Source organism: Schistocerca cancellata, chromosome 4 (assembly GCF_023864275.1).
Source record: "Schistocerca cancellata isolate TAMUIC-IGC-003103 chromosome 4, iqSchCanc2.1, whole genome shotgun sequence".
NCBI classification, from domain to species: domain Eukaryota; kingdom Metazoa; phylum Arthropoda; class Insecta; order Orthoptera; family Acrididae; genus Schistocerca; species Schistocerca cancellata.
In genome coordinates this window covers 775,807,517-775,829,369 of record NC_064629.1, presented here as the reverse complement: position 1 = coordinate 775,829,369, position 21,853 = coordinate 775,807,517, and the positions used below count along the sequence as shown (strand labels likewise).

General features: G+C 40.4%; 1 protein-coding gene across 1 annotated transcript in view; it reads right to left on the bottom strand.

Moving 5' to 3' along the window:
- Positions 1-21,853, bottom strand: part of LOC126184598 (E3 ubiquitin-protein ligase HERC2) — an 812,863-nt gene that overhangs the window by 131,221 nt on the left and 659,789 nt on the right. Inside the window, exon 71 of the mRNA XM_049927039.1 lies at positions 5,140-5,317. Coding sequence (XP_049782996.1) covers positions 5,140-5,317 — 178 coding nt within the window. The remainder of the gene's footprint in view (positions 1-5,139; positions 5,318-21,853) is intronic.

Here is a 21,853-nt window from a genome sequence, read left to right as displayed (position 1 = left end):
CCCTCCATTCACGCCTGTCGCGACACCACTGGAGGCGGGCTGCATGATGTTGGGGCGTGAGCGGAAGATGGCCTAGCGGTGTGCGGGACCGTAGCCCAGCTTCATGGAGATGGTTGCGAATGGTCCTCGCCGATACCCCAGGAGCAACAGTGTCCCTAATTTGCTGGGAAGTGGCGGTGCGGTCCCCTACGGCACTGCGTAGGATCCTACGGTCTTGGCGTGCATCCGTGCGTCGCTGCGGTCCGGTCCCAGGTCGACGGGCACGTGCACCTTCCGCCGACCACTGGCGACAACATCGATGTACTGTGGAGACCTCATGCCCCACGTGTTGAGCAATTCGGCGGTACGTCCACCCGGCCTCCCGCATGCCCACTATACGCCCTCGCTCAAAGTCCGTCAACTGCACATACGGTTCACGTCCACACTGTCGCGGCATGCTACCAGTGTTAAAGACTGCGATGGAGCTCCGTATGCCACGGCAAACTGGCTGACACTGACGGCGGCGGTGCACAAATGCTGCGCAGCTAGCGCCATTCGACGGCCAACACCGCGGTTCCTGGTGTGTCCGCTGTGCCGTGCGTGTGATCATTGCTTGTACAGCCCTCTCGCAGTGTCCGGAGCAAGTATGGTGAGTCTGACACACCGGTGTCAATGTGTTCTTTTTTCCATTTCCAGGAGTGTATTTGTAAAGGAAAATTAAGAACAGGCTTCTTAAACTTTAGGTGCAACATGGATACAATTCATTTTATCAGAACCATCCTTTACTCACATAACTTTCTGATCTGTATTTCATTAATGATAGTTTCTAGGTTCCAATTCCAGCCTCCTCCATCACATAAGGAATTCATTATCTTGTTTGGTCATGTAGTTTAAATTTGGCAGTAGAGCCGTGTATGCTACAGCACAGCTGCCTGCCTGTACAACACCCATTTGTCTACCACTGCCCGTGGGTGCCTGAGTGCTCAAGCTGAACCAACCTACACTACGGCATAACTCAAGGGACTTTAGTGTCTGCTACACAACAGTCTATTTAGATTCTCCAACCCAACATTAGTTCTCCTGAACTTGCCCTTCAATGGGCATCCTGACACCATTCTGAACTTAAATTCAGACAACATACAGTCTCTTTTCATGATTAGATTAGATTTACTTTCATTCCAATTGATCCATAGTGAGGTGGTCCTCCAGGATGTAGACCATGTCATAAAAACAACAATACATGACAAATATTTACAACTGAAGCAAATAAGCTGTACCTTCCACAGGTCCCAAGTGGAATGTTTGTCATTTTTTTAATGAACACTATATGAAAGAATCACTTTACAAACACTAATGCACTGAATTTAAAATAAAAAAGTTTTTTTTATTTATAAGGTAATAAACATGTAATAGAACTACTATAATACTTATTTACAATGAACACGTTACTGCACTGAAATGGTGCGGAAGTTAGATTGTACGGAGAAATTTATCAATGGAGTAGAAGGAGTTGGCCACCAATAAATCCTTTAGGCTTCTCTTAAACGGAATTTCATTGGTTGTTAAGCTTTTTATGGCTGCTGGCAAGTTATTGAAAATGTGTGTTCCTGAATAATGCACACCTTTTGGTACAAGAGTAATTGCCTTAAATCCTTGTGAAGATTATTCTTATTTCCAGTATTGATTCCATGAATAGAGTTGTTGGTTTGAAAAAGTGATATATTTTTAATGACGAATTTCATTAAGGAATAAATATAATGGGAAGCAGTAGTTAGTATCCCTAGTTCCCTAAACAGGCTTCTGCAAGATGTTCTTGAGTTCACACCACATATAACTCTTACTGCACATTTTTGTACCCGGAAAACTTTAGCTTGGCTTAATGAATTACCCCAAAAAATAATCCCATATGACATTATGGAATGAAAGTAAGCATAGCTAAAAGAGCACCATCTATGTCTACCCTGTAACAGGCAATGCTCACAGCCACAAGGCTCAGTGTAGTGCAAATGTGTGAAGTAACCAGGCAATCATGCCACGAGGACGCACTTGTGCTTCCTGCAGCCAACTGAGAGAGTTGAAAGAGGTCAAATTGTAGCTAGCTGAGTGGCAGGATGGTCATTTATGAAATTACCACATGAGTCGGATGTGCTGCGTCACATGTGCAACGATGCTGGTATCAGTGGTCACATGAACATTCAGGTTCTGAATGTCCACACAGAACAGAGGCCCACCAGGATCGTTGTATTGTAAGGGCAGTAGTGGCAGATCATACAGCTACCACAGCACAGATAAGAGGTCATATAAGCCCAGCTGTGTCAACACAAACTGTTGCAAACCAGTTATTAGCAGTGGAACTACAGGCAGACACACCTCTAGCCTCTTTTCTATTCATGTCACAGTGCAACAACATGGATGGCTGAACCAGTGCCAAGGATCACTTGGAAAATGGAGTCGTGTGCCACAGTCTTCAATGATGATAACAGATTTTGCCTGCATGCAAGTGATCATCGTTTCATGTACAATGTAGACCTGCTAAGCACTGTCTCATAAAGTATAAAGTGCATTCGTCTAAGACACACTGACCCCACCCAAGGCCTTATGGTCTGGAGTGCGATAAGTTACAACTTTCATTCAACTTTGGTGTTTCTGGAGAGACGCTACCCAGCACTCAGTACGTGCAGAATGTTGTTAGACCTGTTCATTTGCCATTCTTGCAACAGGAAGGTGATGTGTTGTTCCAACAGGATAATTTTCGCCCACACACTGCCCGTGCAATTCAATGTACAACTTCCCTGGCCAGCATGATCTCTGGACTTGTCTCTAGTTGGGCACATGTGGGAAGATGGGTCGAGAAGTGACTTAAGCAACTCATCAATCAACAACTCTTACACATCTTCACGAACAGGTTCCCAGACAATATTCACCTTCTGTATGATCAACTGGATGCCAGAGTCAGCACCTGCACTGTTGATGGAGGCTACACCACGTACTAATATGGGTGTTTCATCATGGGTTGAGCTCTGATACCTCTGAACCACCTGTGCTACTGATCTGCAAATGTAATCATTTCAAGTACTCCATATGCACTGTTGCAACAATAAATCTTGAGTGAATTGGAAACCTCTAAAAGCATGTACTATTTCTTTCCAGCTGTGTATTTTGTTTCTCCCAACTGATCTGATAGGAAGAAATATTTTTACTAGAATGAAATGCACCTAAATGGCAAAGGCAAGCCAAATAGAATGTGAAATTAGTATGAAGTATACATTCCTAATCACTTGGAGCTAGTCCTACTCCTATGCTGCCTGTGCCCCTCATCACACATACACCAGAGCTTTTGCACATCTACCGTATCATCAAAAACATCTCATGCTATTATCACAGAGATGTAATAGCATTGTGCACTCTTGGATGCCCTCCATAAAAGAGCAGTAGATCTTTTCACTATTTCTGAACTAGAAGTTATGGTTTGGTGGAAGAAAGTTTGGTCCAGTAACTCGTGTTACACAAACTGTACACCACATTCCTCTTTTCACATCACAGAGAAGCTCTCTGTGGGCTCACGAGGATTTGCAGAATTTCAATATCAGTTGTTCAGCAAATTCACATACTCCAATAAACACAACCACACATCATCAGAAAAAAAGAACACAACCTCTCCATCATGCACAGGCTGTAATAGTCAGTTGCAGTATCAACATAGAGCGACAGTTGGTCAGTTAATGCACTACCCCTCACTCTGTAAGGTTCGTTTTGCATTTGTTCACAGCTCTTTGGGAAGATAGTCTGCCTCCATAGCTGAGTGGTCAGCAGGGCCAACTGCTGTGTGGAAAAGACAAGTTTGATTCCTAGTACTGCCAGGGAATTTTGGTTGGTGGCAGGACCGGACAGGTGTGCACTCAGCCTCGTGAGTCCAACTGAGTAGCTACTTGACCAATTAATAGTGATTCCAAGGTTGAGAAATCCAACGACTGCCAGGAGAGTGGTTTGTTGGCCTCTTGAGCCTCCGTATTGCATCCAGTGACGCCACTGGCAGACGATGATATGGCGGTTGATTGGGCCAGACTCACCTGTGTAGAGCCAGTATACAGAACTTTATATCAGTTTGAAGTGCCAAAGGCACAATAATTTTCTCAGACTTCCTTCCGAGGCTGGTCCTAACTCATCTTCTCACCTAAAACTGATATGCCATCCACCATTCTGTTTGAGCCATAGTCCAGGGCATAACAAGGCCTGCCTAACAGAGTGCTTGTTCCTGCACAACCTTGGAGACAGTGATTGAGGATCACTCTCATGAATAGCTTAATTAATGAAATGCATAGTAGCTGAGCTTAAATATTATGTACTGCTCCTTATGGAGTATCAGAAGTGTTTAAACTGTAAATATGGCTACCTTTTAAGAGCATCAGTATCTTTAATAAACATATGTTTTGGAGCTTTTATTTGGATACAGCTACAGTATCAACTGGTTGTTTTCTCCCTTTAATATTTAGATAAAATCAGTGTTTTTCCTATAAGGTTACAGCTATTCATAAAAAATCTGAAACACTGTTATCAATGCTAATTTAAAATTCTTCCTTCGAATTTATTGTAAGTTGATGCACATAATCCACAGGGGTTAGGAGTATCATCAAATGTACATCACTTTTTACAACCATGTTATAGTCCCTGCGAGTAATCTTAATACATATAAAAAATATAAGTGGTAAAAAGTCAAATCTAAGAGAAATGAAAACAACAAAGAAAGTGGAATTACAGAAACAAGTGGCTGAGAGTAGCTTGCCAACAGATCTGCAAATCTGTGGTGACAAAACCACTTGAAAACACTTAAAAAGAAAGGAAAATCAGGCTGCATGATGTTGAAAGCACAAAAATGTTAGTATGTGTAGAAGAGAAATAATTTAAAATAATTTGAAAGTTTGGAAATGATTTCAATAAAATCCTTCCGTGTGTGTAACCACATCATATATAATAAAACTACTAATGTCTTGAATGCTATTGCAGGCAATGTTCATTACCTTTATGAAGTCTGCCTGCAATAGCAACCAAAACATTGGTACTTTTATTACATATGAGATGGTCATATATACAGAAAAATTTTCTTGATGTAGACTCTGGCCACAAAAGCCTAAGCTCTTACATCTGAAAATTATGTCTTACCAATTTTGGTTTTAGCTGGTCTTCACTGTCTCCATGACCCAAGCGACCATAACGGCCCTTCCCCCATGTGTACACTTCACGACGACTTGTTATAGCAGCAGAGTGAGCCCCACCGCATGCTATATCTACTATTTCCTTCCCTCTCAAGGCTTCAACCACTCTTGGTCGATCACATGAGCTGAGGAAAGACAAATGAAAATACAAATCACATGATTACAGCTACAACAATAGTGCCAAAGACAGTATAGTTTTAGACTTGTCTTTAAGTTTCACAAATGTGCATTTGGCTTTCTGGTTGGAGCTGCCAGATATAGTGTCGCGTGAATGAGGTATACTTGTGTGTGTGAATGTGCATGTTTCCTTTTCTGAAGAAAGCTTTGGCTGAAAACTAAATGTGTAACAGCCTTTTCGTTGCACCTATGCAACTCAGAGTGTCATCTTTGTGGTGAGTCACAATCTATCCTTCTCCTAATATTGTTGATATTCCAACCTGGACTTCCCATTGTTTGAAGTTTTAACACAAAAATCTGTAAACTTAAATTTACCAACTTATGTTAAATATTAAATTAATTAAATTAATGTCTTTTACAATGATATACACCTATTTGATTGAAATGTTCTCTCTGAACTTTCTATTGGTGCACTTGGTGGGAAGTTGTGGGGTAAAGGATGCAAGCTGTGTATGTGATGCAGCAGAAGGCAGACATTGTAGCTGGAATTGATAGCTGAAGGAAGCAAATAAATGTTAGATTTTGTTATGCCAGTGCCTGAAGTGTTAAAATATTGTGAAGTTACAAAAGGAGCATCAGCTGTGCTTTGTGCCATAAGTGGGCAGGAGCAGGGGTCACAGAGCCGAGCACAAACTGCTTCTTGGGGCACTAAGCTGAGATGGGTGCCAGAGGCACCAAACTGTAAGATTTCTATACAGGACCCATAATAATTAGTAGTGGCTGCTTGGGGCACTAAGCTGAGAGGGTCACCAGAGGCCCCAAGCACAAGTTTTGTATAATGAGCATATTCCTATTAGTAGCGAAAACAGACATGGGTGAAATGTATGACGGAAAAGCAGGGGTGGTGGGGATGGGGCAGGGGCAAATGATAAGTCACTAGTATGCAAAAGTGTTCTCGAACTGGCCCTTGTCTTTCACATGCCGTCTGAGGGTGTTAGTAGTTTTGTAGGTAGTGATGCATCAGACTTTCAGATCCTAGCATCAGCAGATGTTCTTCATACAAAGGAGATCTTTGGATCTGCCAATATATATATATATCTAGACAATGATGCCAACTTCAAGATAATCTGCTAAGTAAAAAGTTATTGCAACTCCATTCAGAACAATGGCACAGGTCCATTAGATGGCTAAGTCATTGCACAGACGGTGTTAAATTGGTATATTACATGTGGATGTGTCATGCTTCAGATAATAATATTGTATGAAGAAATATTAATCACTGATGTATTTTTCATATAAGCTAGAAATGAAAAAAATTATAATGAATCCAAAAGTCAACAGAGTGGACACAAAATGGAAAAGCAACTAAGACCTGTGAACAATACGAATGAGGAACATAGAGGACATAACTACACACACTAAAGTGAAAGTTCCATACATCATTTCAGATTTTTTCTTCATCTTGCCAGAGTAGAAACAGTAATAGAAAATTTATTGGTTGTGACTTTCTTTTGCATGTGAAACAAATTTTTTGTAGTGGTTCATTATTATTCAAACTTTGAAAATGGCATTAAAAAGAGATGTTGATGGTGTTAGGACAGCAACCAACCACAAATTTACTTTGAGTTCCTTTATTCAAAGGAAACCATTACCGGTTTTGAATCGTTGCGATTCATCATCAGACAGTTTACACGCTTTCTTTCTGACATTTCTGACATGTCAGAAAGAAAGCGTGTAAACCGTCTGATGATGAATCGCAACGATTCGAAACCGGTAACGGTTTCCTTTGAATAAAGGAACTCAAAGTAAATTTGTGGCTGGTTGCTGTCCTAACACCATCAACATTTGTCTTCAAAAACAGCCACGGTCTCCAACATGTCATCATATGACAAAATTGCATTAAAAAGAGACTCAACTGTTTCAGTCCCATCTTGTTCGAGGACAATGATTCGAGGTTAGGATTTTGAAATCACAGTATGGAAAATTCTGTAAACCCTGTAAAGAAACCATAACTAGAACAGCTTATGAGACATCAAAATTAACAGCCAGCATTGGGAAAAAATAAAATGGAGTTAAAATGGCTAGAAACAATGATGCTTTCAGGAAAAACTGAATAACATAATTCATGCCATTAAAAATGAAATAAGTGATCAATTTGAAAACACAAATTCCACAATTGCAGAATTAGATGACAACAGTCACAAGCATAGTATCCAGTGTTCAGACAGTTGGTCAAAAAGTAACTGATTTGGAAGTTAGTTTGCGAGGTGAAATTTCAGAAATTGAATCTAATACATGTACAAAAGTTGTATCTGTCAACAACAATTACAAGATAAAATTTTGTAATATAAATGAAAAAGTTGTTAGTGTTGAAAAGACTATTTGTGAAAAGACAAATGATTGTATGAATGTCATAATTGGAAAATAATTTGCTGGATATTCAAAAACAATCACAGACTTTGCATGAAAGTGTAGCTGCAAAAACATTTTTTAAAACAGGTTCTAATTTTTTGATTCTCATGTGCAACTTGAAATTTTAAAAAATGTCCAACCTGCCTAAATGATATTTACTCATCAAAATAATATTTATCTGATTTCATAAACCAGTTTTCATATTAAAGGATACAAGTACATACATACACCACTGTATGGACATGATGAATGCAAGTCACAGCAATGTATTTGTAGAATCGTGGGCTTACACATGCAACCCACATCACATTCGAGTTACCCGGGCAATTGGCGGTCTTACAATCGACACTCATGAGCTGCCATACTACACGCAACCACCAGACAGCTACTGAAGTTCTAGCAGAGGCCGCTGGCCCCATGGACTTCTTTCCAACATTGGCCGTCCGGCAGGAAGTGAGACCAACTGTATCATGGAGCCGAGGGCTGTACTTAGGCTAGTACATGGGCCTTGGGTAGAAAGTTCACTTCGAGTGGGCTTCCTGGGTCAGGAAACAGATGCTTATGCATTTCTTCAATAAGGAGCTCACTCCAGAGCCGTTGGTAAACTGTCACTGTCATCCAAACTAGCCTTCTCGTGCCAGATTGTGCAATGTGGCCATCCAGAACAAGTCACAGCTCCAATGCAGTGACTGACCAGTGGACTTGTATTAGTTCTCTTTATCCAGCTTCACTGGACTTACAAAATTTTCTCACTGTGAACACTGCCTCTTACTGGTCTCTTCCAGACTTTGTTTCTGCACTAAATGTGCCACAAACTGTTAATTAGGCTTTGTAGGCTTTGTTTCTACATTAAGTGTGCAAAGAACTTTTAATTTAAAATTTTGTTCCCCCATTATCAGGCCTTCTGCATGAACTATTGTTTTGTGTTTAAATAAAAAGAGTTTGTCCCATCACCTGGACATCTGGCTGAAGAAATGTTTTGTGTTCAAACACGAAGATTTTATTTTGTTCATGACTATTTTTAGTCTAGTTTCCATTAAGGAAAATTGTGTTCTCTTCATTCAAATACACTGGGTGTCATTTCATACATGGGCTTATGGCAGATACTTCAACATTGGCTGTCAAATAATCATTACTGTTCACTAATGTTCATTTTCTATGTACAATTTTAGGCATATTTTGTCTTTGATATATACACATATCCTTTAAAATAAGCTCTTATTTATAAGACTTCATAAATGTTATTTCAACAAATATGTGTCATTTATGCAGATCCGACATTTTTTGAGATTTGAAATTATACTTGAAAATGGCTATAAGGCCAAAATCATGATTGTGTGAAATAAATGAATACAAATTTAAAATTAAATGGTGGGAATTTCTCTCAAAAAGTGCTACATGACTGTCGTCCCCCAGGAAGGAAAAATCATTAACAGATTGTACTGTTTTGTCTAATACACCAGTGAAAAGTTTTCCTTATGATGGCAGTTTGCATCCTTTTGATTTGTTATAATACTGTAAAGACAATTTCATTCCAAACCTGACTGCCAAAATTAAATGTGTGAAAATATGTTTAGATGGGGAGCCACTACCTTGGCCATATCAGACTTGTACACAAGATTTAACTTATCAAGAATTTCAAAGGAATCCCCTTAACAAATTTTGGCCAGAGCCAGAGCAGGCTAGAATTAAAACTCAATGCCTCAGTGGGCCTAGTTACTGGAAGCGTACAGAGGTTATGGAAGAATTTGGTAAAAATCAATTAAATATACTTGTTCATTTGAACCAACCTTTAGACATATCAAACAATCAATGCACTGAAGTTGAATTTACCTGAGAATGTTTGGTGGGCGTTGGTATATGGGCCCGATGCATCAGTTGAACTGTTCTTCATATATGCAGGTAAGTTGGATAAAGCTTTTGAAAAAAAAAATGACAAATGGGGTTTTCATCCAATTCTTTTTATTTAGGAGCGTTACAATGTAAACTGGGGGAATAATAACTATAATGGGAGAAATGAAGGGAATAGCCACAGAAATCAAGAAAGGGGACCACCAAGAGATTGTGATAAAAAGTAGACACAACAGAACAAGGAATATGAACAAAATAATGTAAACTGAAATTATAAACATCCACCTCAGCATTTCAGTCAGAGAGCAATTAATGAGCTGATGAATTAACTGTCACATCATTGGAGGTCTAGAATGTGAGAGCAAAAATAATTTGAATTCATGGACCAATAATGGTGACAGATATCCAATGCAAAATGGTTGCTACAAAGGAGGGGTAAATACACAAATTAATAAAATTTGAGTGGATCAAGGATATTGGGGTAATTTCTGGAAACACAGAGCTAAAGGACAGAACAAAATAAAGAAAAAAGATGTTAATTATGAATTGCAGGAAGGTAACCTAGAAAACTTTTACAATATTGATAAGGGAAATTTTTTTAATGAGGATGGTGATGATAATTTAAATATTTATGATATGTTCTCTGAAAGTGAAGAGGTAGTGGGGCACGAGCAGAGTGAGAAACCTATAGTAGATGAAGATGCAGGCAGTACTTCCTGGATAAAGCTGACTCATCATGCTAAACTATGACTGACTGCTATTCACCTGGATTCTGCTACGGGTTCTCTAGCCTGCCAGAGAAGACCTGGAAATGGACTGTTCAATGCTTAACTTTAAGTATACCCAGCCATACTGTTTCATTTACTAATTGCTAGCTTTTTCACATCAGCTACACTGATATGTCCTAATTCAGGTACTGTTGCGCATCGTCTTCACTGTATTAGTGAGTCCTTCGTGTTTACTAGTTATGCTATTGTCTCTAACTAACATCTGCATGCATCACATATCTGAACTGTTGTAACTCATGATAAAGAATCTTATTTCTTTCAAGAGTAATCATTTGTACTTTGTTAAAATAAAGAAGTTGTTTATTTTATTATTGCATTTTTGTAATTCTTCACAAATTCTACAAATCCTGTGATAGTTGTGGCAAAATATGATGAAGGTGTTGCACTTGTTCTATCCAGACAAAATGAGCATCCTGAAAATGTAAATGAGTTATTGCATAAGTGAAAGTTTGTTAAACTGATGAAAAGTTTAGATTTAACTTCTGGATTTGATTCCACTGGCTCCAGAATCTTAGAAACACATAATACTTTTGTAGAATGGTAAATGCTGCAGGGTATTGCATTCTACCCTTTGGTTTAAATGTTTCTGTAGCCGAGTTTGTCAGAGCTTTGGATCTGTTTTTAGGTCATGAATTGTCTTCTAAATTAACCACAAATGTTATAATATTTTGCATTGCAGTCATAGTTTGGATGCCAATTACTTATTATTAAAAGAAATTGTTGATAAATTGAAATCAGGACGGATGATCTTAAAATCTGAAAAAAGTAAATTTGTGGTTAATGATATGAAATTTCTGCAACACTGCATTCTTGAGAAATGTATATTGCCAGATTTTGGTAAAATTGAAGCCACAGCTGAGTTTCCATAACCCAAAAATCAAAAACAATTGCAATCCTTTTTTGGAATACGTGGATATTATAGAAGTACATTAGTAATCTGTTCTGACTACAAGAGCACAAGTGAACACAACACTTTATTACTTCAAGTATTTGATACAGAGAATACACTTGCCACAGAGTGGCTGCCCTACTAGTCCTAGTCGCATTGGCTGAAGTAAACATCAGACTGTGCATGAGTCTGGCCGGGCCCAACTCTGTAACTCATCAGCTGGCCGGCAGAGTGCAGTACAGGGAGGCTGCACCTGCATCTGAGAGTGGGGGGCCTCTGTGGTGCTGGCATCTTGGGACATCTGTGGTGTGCTGTACAGCTGCATACCCGGATTGCAGTTCTGGATTCTTACACGAGTCACTACATAGTCAGAGTATGATTGCACCATATTCATGTAATTTACTGAAAAAGAATACCATCTGATTATGGGAAAAAGAGTGCCAAGAAGGTTTTTATTCTATAAACAGTTCCATTTTAGGAGGATTTCAGCTTCCCTCCTGTATTCAAATCTGTCTGCGACTCAGAGGAGTCAAGACATTTCAGTTCTAGCAAAAGTGAACTTCAATCATGGAAACACATTGGTTTAAGAAGGTGCTGTGTTTCCTGAACTCTGCTTTGCTTTTATCAAGAGTGTACCACAATTTAGAAGATTTCCACCATGGATAAACTGTTAGACCTTTGAGCACTCACTGGATCTATCTTGGCTTGGAATACTTACACCAGTGGCAGTATATTTGAGCAGCAAAGTTTTGTTGGGAAGTGTGGTCAGACTCAGGAACAGTTACAACAGCTTTTTACAAATTGTGAGTGAGACTTTATGTCTGTTTCATAAACTGGCTGCTGCTGAAGTGACAGACACAATCAGCACCACGGATAAAACTATTACTATTAAGTGAACAGAAATAATTTAAACAAGCTTTTTATGTCCCCTAATGTTTTTGTTTTACATTTACACAATTGAAATTATGTTAAAACAGTATTGTTTTATTCATGTCAATTCATGTGCAACTATTGGTCTGTTATTTTATGCAGATAACAGACAAAAATAAAATAGAAAATACATAAATAAATAAATGTCTCATTTGTGAAAACTAATTCCAGCTACATAAATTTAATCAGAATACAGCTAGCAGATCTGCTAGAACATTATAAAAATGAGATCATCATGAAGAAAATTATTTTGCAGCAGTATGCATTTGGCTCTAGATTAAAACATGACAAACCAAAATTCAAATTAAATACAATTGCATATTTACATTCCCCTCTCCAGGAATAGATGAAGTTTCCAACAGGGAGTCAAAACCCACAATACAATTATTCAGATGTGCAGATATTTATTTTTTAGTTAGTGATTCATTATGCTTTCAGAATTCTAGAATCAGCGGATGTTCTTCAGACAAAACAGACATAATTGTGCCTCTATAAGAAGGCAACAAAGCAAACTTCAAGACAATCAGCTAAGTAAAAAGTTATATTTTAGTTAAGTGAATATACTCTTCAATGCAACCCCATTCAGAACAGTGACAAACGTTTATTCCATGGACAAGCTAACGTATAAAACAGTACTGAATCTGTAACCATATTATGAAAAGGAAAGTTGCCACTCACCATACAGAGCAGATGCTGAGTCGCAGATAGGAACAACAAAAATACTGTCACAACTAAAGCTTTCAGCCATTAAGACCTTCGTCAAAAATAGATGACACTGCCTGAGACAGCAGTCACATGTGTGAGTTGTGTTTGCATTAGTGTGTGTGACGAAGGCCTTACAGGCCGAAAGCTTTACTTCTGACAGTCTTTTTGTTGTGCCTATGTGCGACTCAATATCTCCGCTATATGGTGATTGGCAACTTCCCTTTTCATTATACTGTTACATTCCACCCCGGATTTTCCATTGTTTGATTTAGTACTGAATCAATATATTACAATGGATATTAATTTCTGGAGGATAATGTTTTGTTGTAGGATTTAATTCTCATCCTGGACTGATTCATATACATTTCTAACTTGAAGTGGATGTTCTGGTTTACCTCTGTGTTATAATAATTATTTTGTGTAGTGGTGTTCCAGTACCTAATTATGACAGAGGCACAGTCATCTGGATATCAAACTGATATACATCACTTGTGCAGTCGCTAGGTCTCACAGAGAAAACATGAGTGCCCATATTCAATGGTGCAGTTGTACAGGTTATTAGACCTATGTAAGACTCACTATGAACCAAGCACAAGAAACTGGCAAGGCCAATCAAGGACAGCCACTGAGAGGATATACTTCAGTGAAATGTAGTTGATCGTACCAAAGAGTTTCCTGCCATTTTGAAGTCATAACTGCAGCAAGTAAGCACTGTGTGAAGGAAATTAAAACCTTGGTTCCCAGAGAAACTCCAGAAAGATAACACTGATACACACTGTAAGCATTAGTGCCATCACAAACCAAAGATGACTGATGATAGAAATTACGAATGGTGAAATTAATAATAAATAATGCATTAAGTCTGTCTTCCTGTTCTTTGACAGGGGAAAGAGCAGGATTCCATATAGAATTTAAACAAATACCATCATCTCTATTTATAAGGTTACTTGCTAATTTAATTTCAACAGCTTCCTTATGGGGGGTAGGACGTTAAACGTGCTGTCTTGGAGCAGGAGAGACACCACAGGACTTTTTAGTCCCCACTGTCTATACTTTTATGAATAAATTCATAAAACTTTGTCAGGATGACCAGGAAGGATTCAGGATTCACAGTCATAGCAGTGGAAGTTCAAAAAGATAGCAAAATTAATTTTGTTTTACATGTGAAAATTCATCATTTTTTCACTCACTATTGGCTGCGTTTGTTGCTGTAGGTATATATTTCTTCGTAAGTAAGAGAAATTCTTCGATGAACTTTGCACAGCACACAAACCATACTTACAGGTGTATGAAACTCTAGAAATTATTTAATTTATAAAAAATGATGGTGCTGTTACATTTTAAACTTCATGTTTAGAAAAAACTCAAATTTTATAGTTAATGATATCAATTTTTACCACAGTTTTCAATAGATTTGGAAAACTCTATAGTTTCATACACCTGTAAGTACAGTTTGTATGCTGTGCAAAATTCATCGAAGAATCTCTGTTACTTATGAAGAAAAGTGTACCTATAGCAACAAATGCAGCCAAGGGTAAGTGAAAAAAGGTCAAATTACAGATTTGGAACTTCCACTTCTATGAGTGTAAATCCTGAATCCTTTCTGGTCATTTTGACAAAGTTTTATGAATTTATTCGTAGAAGTATAGACAGTGGAAATTAAAATGTCCTCTGGTGCCTCTCCTGGTCCAAGTCATCCCGTTTAACATCCTACCCCCCTTAATAATACTATCCCAATAGCTGAAAATGGATGCCACAATCTTGAACTGTTATATTCCATTGGATGACTAGTGCCAAGACAACGTCCAGCAACTGCAGATTTGCTTAACTGTTGTATATGTGCATGCCGCTTGTGCTCAGTACACTGGTCCTCCACAGTCCTGACAGTGTGACCAATATATGACACGCCACAACTGCAAGTAATACGGTACACACCTGCCTTACACAAACCAAGATCATCCTTTATGGAACCTAAAACGACAAGGACTCTGATCTGGCCGAAAAACACACTTCATGTCATATTTCTGCAAAATACGAGCTTTCCCATTCGAAAGGCTCCCTGTTTAAGTCAAAAAGGCTGTAGGATTTGGTGCCAGTTCGGTATTATCATCACTCACCTGGTGCACAGTTGATCTGTCTTTCACTATACCCATTCAGATGGAATGTGACTTCAAGATGTGCCAACTCAGCTGACAAAGTATCAGGGTCCGAGATGACATGGGCTGTGTGAACCAATGTACAAAGTACCCCTTCACACTGAACTGTATGGTGACAACGATCAGGCAGCAGATACAAATCAGTGTGAGTAGGCTTCTTATAAATGGCATGCCCCAACGTACCATCACTCTTCCACCTGACCAACACATCAAGGAAGGGAAGACAGTCATCCTTTTCCACCTCCACTGTCGAACAAATATTCAGGCGGGCTGAAAGCAGGTGTTCTAAAAAGTCATTCAAATTCTCATGCCTTGTGGCCAAACAACAAAAGTATTGCCCATATATCCATGGCATGTACCTCAAAGTCTTTCATAAACAAATTGGCAATAATAGATGACAACAGGCTTCCCATTGCAACTCCATCTGTCTGCTTGTTATACAGGTCATTGAATAAAAAGTAAGTGGAAGTCAAGACATGTCCAAATAGGTTCGTTAATTCAGTATCAAACCCAACCCCAATCAACCATAACAAATTAGACAGAGGAAGTTGAGTGAAGAGAGAGACTCCATCAAAACTTACTAGAATATCAGAGTAATTCAATCGCATTCCCTCTAATTGACATAAGGAATCTGCTGAGTTCTTAATGTGGTGCTCAGACCAACCAACAGAGTAGCAAGGTCTTTTGCTATACAACATGTTGGAGCACCATGTGTTACTCACAATTGAACAAAGAGGAGCCCATTCCATGTGCACCTTAGGGAGGCCATATAACCTACGGGAAACTGCACAATAAGAGTTAAGACCCTTGACTGTCTCCTGTGATAAGGAACTTTTCTTCAGGGAGCTGTTAGTCTTTCTCTCAACAAATTTGTGGAGTCAGCATCAATCCTGAGATATGCTGAATCAGACAAGAAACACTACATCTGCACTGCACTGCTGACAACAGCCGAGCAAATCTGCCATTGCAGGACATTGTCTTGGTACTTGTGGTCCTATGGAATATAACAACATGGAGATTTTGGCATGCACTTCGAACTATATGGATAGTGTTATTAAGGAAGCTGTTGATATTAAATCAGCAAGTTACCTTATAAATAGAGATGGTGATTGTTGTTTAAATCCTGCATGGATTCCTTCTCTCTCTCTCTCTCTCTCTCTCTCTCTCTCTCTCTCACCCCCCTCCCCCCTCCTCATCCCTTGTCAAGAAACAGAGAGCAGAGGTAATGCTGTTTCAGCCATTGATTACTAATTTCACTATCAATAACTTCTGACATAAGTAATCTTTGGTTTGTGATGGCACTAATGTTTACGAAGTGTGTGTGTGTGAGAGAGAGAGAGAGAGAGAGAGAGAGATAGAGAGAGAGAGTTTATCTTTCTGAAGTTTCTCGAGAACCGAGATTTTAAATTCCTTTGCACAGCACTTACGTGATACAGTTATGTCTTGCGAATGGCAGTGTGTGCTCCTGTCAAAATATCAGTGGTTGTCAATGATGTCACCCGGCTGCATTCCTGTTAAGTTATTTGGAGTTATTTTAAGTTTTGAGAGTGCATAATACATTGTATTTTCGAAGTTTTCCTGAATCACAGCGTTGATTTCAAGATAGTCAGTGGCCATAATGAACCACAAGATGGTGTGTGTGTGTGTGTGTGTGTGTGTGTGTGTGTGTGTGTGTGTGTGTGTGTGTGTGTATGTAACTTATGAGCACTCAATGATGAGGTTATCAGTGCCCTTGCACTCATTAAAACAAATGAATGTGAATTAAATCTCTAGACTTGTTGCACAAAGCGAGAAGGAAAGCTATAAAATGACACTCATTCACTTACTCCCACCTCACTCGTGTTGAGTCACACAATCACTCTATCTCACATTCCTAAAGACAACTGAGAACGTATCGAAGAATTAAAACAGATATAAAACCACAGAAGGGCTAAAAGAAAGACACAGAGAAATGTAACTGGCTAACGGTTTACATAAAACATGGGGGAGTCTGTCACCCTGATAACACACAAAAAGTATCTCCCTAAATTTTTGGAAACAAGTTCGACACATCAAAAACCTTAAAAGCTATACCACATTAATTTGAATATCATTTAAAAAACAAAACAGGGCAGATCTAATGGCAAATCTGTCCTTGCCCTCTCGTCCGGGTATAAAACACAGTCTAGTAAAATGTGGTGCACAGTGATCTGTTCGCCACAAGCACTACACATTGGAGGGTCATCGCGCATGAGTAAGAAGAGGGCTGCCGCTTATGCGAAGATGATTAAAGAGGACCTCTTCCTGTCTTTGTGGTATTCCACAGCCACATGGTGGACTTTATGAGACACAGTCACCTAGAGCCACTCGTGTTCCCATCGACACATGATTTTGTACCTAAACTGCGAGGTGACAGCAAGCTGGGGGATGACACACTGAAATAACTGAGAAATACAACATGCTTCCCTGGCTGCAATATCTGCCATTTCATTCCCCACAACACCCATCTGCCCTGGTACCCTGCAACTTTTTCCCCCGTCATTGTAGTTGAAGTAGGTCATCCTGGATATTCTGGACTACTTTATCTGTTGGGTACAAGAATTGGAGAGAGTGAAGGGCACTCAGAGAATTGAAACAGACAAGAAATTTAGCATTGGAAGCACATCTCATCTGTTCCTGTGCCTGCAAGACTGTATATAATTCAACATTGAAGATATTAAAGTCTACAGGCAGTTGGATGGGAACATGATCAGGGAAAACAACAGAGCAACCAACAGAGTTCCATTGTTTTGACCCATCCATAAAGACAGCTGTAGAGTGATTGTGCTCAGTTCAAATGTTATAAAATAATGTATTACAAACATATGCAGGAGTGCAAGCTCTCCTGTACTGCACCAAACCTAAAATTACCCTGGCCTTCTGCAGTAACGAGGGCAGCAGACAGTTAAAAACCCTGGAATTGATGTTGTACTTGCTTCACAAGTGATTCCAACACATGCCATACATGGACTGCAAAGGGCCTTGTTGCTCATGGACGGTTGGAGAAAAGGCATCCCAGAGGCAGACACGCAACAGTATGGCATGCAGCTGAATTTGGAGCTGTGAGGAACTTACATGCCTGATGCACCATGAGGAGTTACCATCAGATTGTAAGAGGTGGTTCACCAGCCTCAGCATAGAGATTGGGTATGGAGCTGGTCCTATAAGCACCCATGGCCAGCCTAATCCCCCCATGATGGGCAGTGTCAATAATCTTCAAATAAGAAGGTCTCATAGATCCATAAACTGTACATCCATAGTCTAGTCACAAATGTATGAAAGCCCTATAAAACTGGAGCTGACGTGCCCTGTCCACTCCCCCAAGACATGTGCTAAGTCACTTTATGATGATCAGTGCCTTCAGGGATCTAGTTTTCAGATCTCGTAGGTGTTGCAACCACAAGAATTTGGAGTAAAAAATGGGGTCAGAAACCTCACTGAGTTTTTAAAATGTAGAATGGTGTCCCTCATATGCAAGTCTGGTAAATTAAAAATACAATGAGAATGATTAAAATGAATATACACAGTCTTCTCTGCAGAAAACTGAAAACCCATCTTTGCAGCTGACTCCTCTAACAACTGCATGTCAAGTTGCAACTGATGGGTCACTGTTGCAGCACTGGAGGAGGAGGAGGAACAGAAAACAGCAAAATCATCCACACATAAGGAGCACCATACAGGACTGCATACCATAGACATGATATTGTTTATGGCTATGGCACAAAGGGTAACATTTAAAACACTGCCCAGTGGAACATTATTCTCCTGCTCAAAATGGTCCAACAGCACGTCAACAACTTGGGACCTAAAAAGCACTTAGACGGGAAAGACCTTATGAAGATGGGAGCTGTCCAAAAAGGCCCTATTGATAGAGTTGCTCGAGAATACTGTGTCCCCAAGTAGTGTCACATGCCTTGCTGATGTCAAAGAATATAATGAGACAAGTGACATTTCTGTACAAAATCCTGCTGAAAAGCTGCTTCTAGTATGCTCAGGTAGTCGACAATGGACCACAATCTCTGGAATCCATGCTGAGGTTGGCTAAGGAGTTGCCTGGTCTCTAACAACCAGACCAGACACCAGTTAAATACTCACTTTAAGGCGACATTGCAGCAATAACTGAGACGTGTGGTCCTTCTCTGGTTTAAGGAGAGGTATCAGAACTGCCTCTCTGCACAAGTTGGGAAACTGGCCTGTCTGCATATCAAATTAAAACATTCAAGGAGAATTTCCTTTGGCACTGCTGGCAAATGTCTAAGCATGCAGTACCAGATTTGGTTGTGACTGGGTACAGTATCACAAGCCTCCGACAGTACTGATTCCAGTTCCCACATGGAGAAAGGGCACTTATATACCTCTGATTTATGGGATCTGAAGTCCAACTCGTCCACCTTCACAGTTGCATAGTAGCAACAAAATGCCATAGCCTGGTTGGCTTTGGCAGCAGTCACTGCAAAATGCTCTGTTAGGTCCGCAGGAGAGCTTCTGTAAAGTTTGGAAGGTAGGAGACGAGGTACTGGCAGAAGTAAAGCTGTGAAGACATGGCGTGAGTCGTGCTTGGTTAACTCATTTGGTAGAGCACTTGCCTGCGGAAGGCAAAGGTCCTGAGTTCGAGTCTCGGTCCAGCACACAGTTTTAATCAGCCATGAAGTTTCATATCAGCGCACACTCCGCTGCAGAGTGAAAATCTCATTCTGCTCTGCCATCATTTGAGCAATGTCTCTGGGTGTTGTTTGGAGACAAACACATTTCAGCACTGCTGCTACGAGTAAATGACTGCATTTACTAAAAATCTCTGGATGACATCCCATACTTTTGTAGAACAAGTGGGATGGTTGATGGACTCCAGGAATGCTTGCCAAGACCTTAATTACACACCAAGCCTTGGCCCTTGTGACCCGAAATGCTGAGGTTGCCTGCTGTTGCACGGCATTTACATGGTAGAAGAGCCACTTACCTGTCCCAGATTGTTAAGCAGCGTTCACTGGTACATCATGGAACAGGCTGCCTCACAAAATGCGGTGAGGACTTCGGTAAGAATAAGTCAGTGGCATGATGGATCACTTATGTGATACGTTACACCATTCCTGGATGCTGTCACGGTGTTCAAACACAGCCAGCTGGCAGTACAGCATGTAGCTAGCCCTACTGATCATTTCAATGACTGCTCTTCAAGTAGACCTCCACTGAGTAGGCATTTCCACAGTGGGAAGTGTTCGATGGAATGAAAGTGATAGTGACACCACTGAGCTGAATCCGCAAGGGTGGGAGAACAGAAAGAGAGGTCCATGGCTGAGGACGACCCAACAGCAGCTGAGAAATGAGTGGGACTGCCTGTATTGAGGATCAAATGGTTCAAATGACTCTGAGCACTATGGACTTAACTGCTGAGGCCATCAGTCCCCTAGAACTTAGAACTACTTAAACCTAACTAACCTAAGGACATCATACACATCCATTCCCGAGGCAGGATTCGAACCTGCGACTAGCGGTTGCGCGGTTCCAGACTGAAGCGCCTAGAACCGCTCGGCCACTCTGGCCGGCTATTGAGGATCCACAGCCCCTGAGACATCATGAGGTTCTCCAGGATATGACCCCTAGGGAACGTAAACTGAAGAGCCAAAGAAACTGGTACACCTGCCTAATATTGTGTTGTGAGCACACAGAAGTGCCGCAACACGATGTAGGATGGACTCGACTAATGTCTGAAGTTGTGCTGGAGGGAATTGACACCATATTTCCTGTAGGGCTTCCCATAAATCTCTGAGAGTATAAGGGGGTGGAGATCTCTTCTGAACAGCACATTGCAAGGCATCACAGATATGCACAATAATGTTCATCTCTTGGGCCAGTGGAAGTGTTTAAACTCAGAAGAGTGAGCCTGGAGTCACTCTGTAGCTATTCTGTACATGTGACATGTCGCATTGTCCTGCTAGAATTGCCCAAGTACTTCGGAATGCGCAATGGACATGAATGGACGCAGGTGATCAGACAGGATGCTTATGTATGTGTCACCTATCAGAGTTGTATGTACCCTCATGTCACTCCAACTGCACATGCCCTACACCATTACAGAGCCTTCACCAGCTTGAGCAGTCCCCTGCTGACAAGCAAGGTCCATGGATTCATGAGGTTGTCTCCATACCCATACATGTCCATCCACTCGACCAGACAACATGTTTCCAGTCATCAACAGTCCAGTGTCAGTGCTGGCAGGCCCAGGCAAGACATCAAGCTTTGTGTCTTGCAGTCATCAAGGGTACACGAGTGGGCCTTTGGTTCTGAAAGCCCATGTTGATGACATTTCGTTGAATGGTTCACACACTGACACTTGTTGATGGCTCAGCATTGAAATCTGTACCAATTTGTGGAAGGGTTGCACTTTTGTCATGTTGAATGATTCTCTTCAGTTGTCTTAGGTCCCATTCTTGCAGGATCTTTTTCCGGCAGCAGCGAAGTCAGGGATTTGATTTTTTGCCAGACTCCTGATATTCACAGTACACCCGTGAAATGGTCGCATGGGAAAATCCCCACTTCATCACTACCTCGGAGATGCTGTGTCCCATTGCTCGTGTGCTGACTATAACACAAAGTTCTAACTCACTTAAATCTTTCCAGAATGAATTTTTCGCTCTGCAGTGGAGTGTGTGCTCATATGAAACTTCCTGACAGATTAAAACTGTGTGCTGGACTGAGACTCGAACTCGGGACCTTTGCCTTTTGGGGGTAAGTGCTCTACCAAGGTAGGAGACAAGGCACTGGTGGAAGTAAAGCTGTGAGGATGAGACGTGAGTT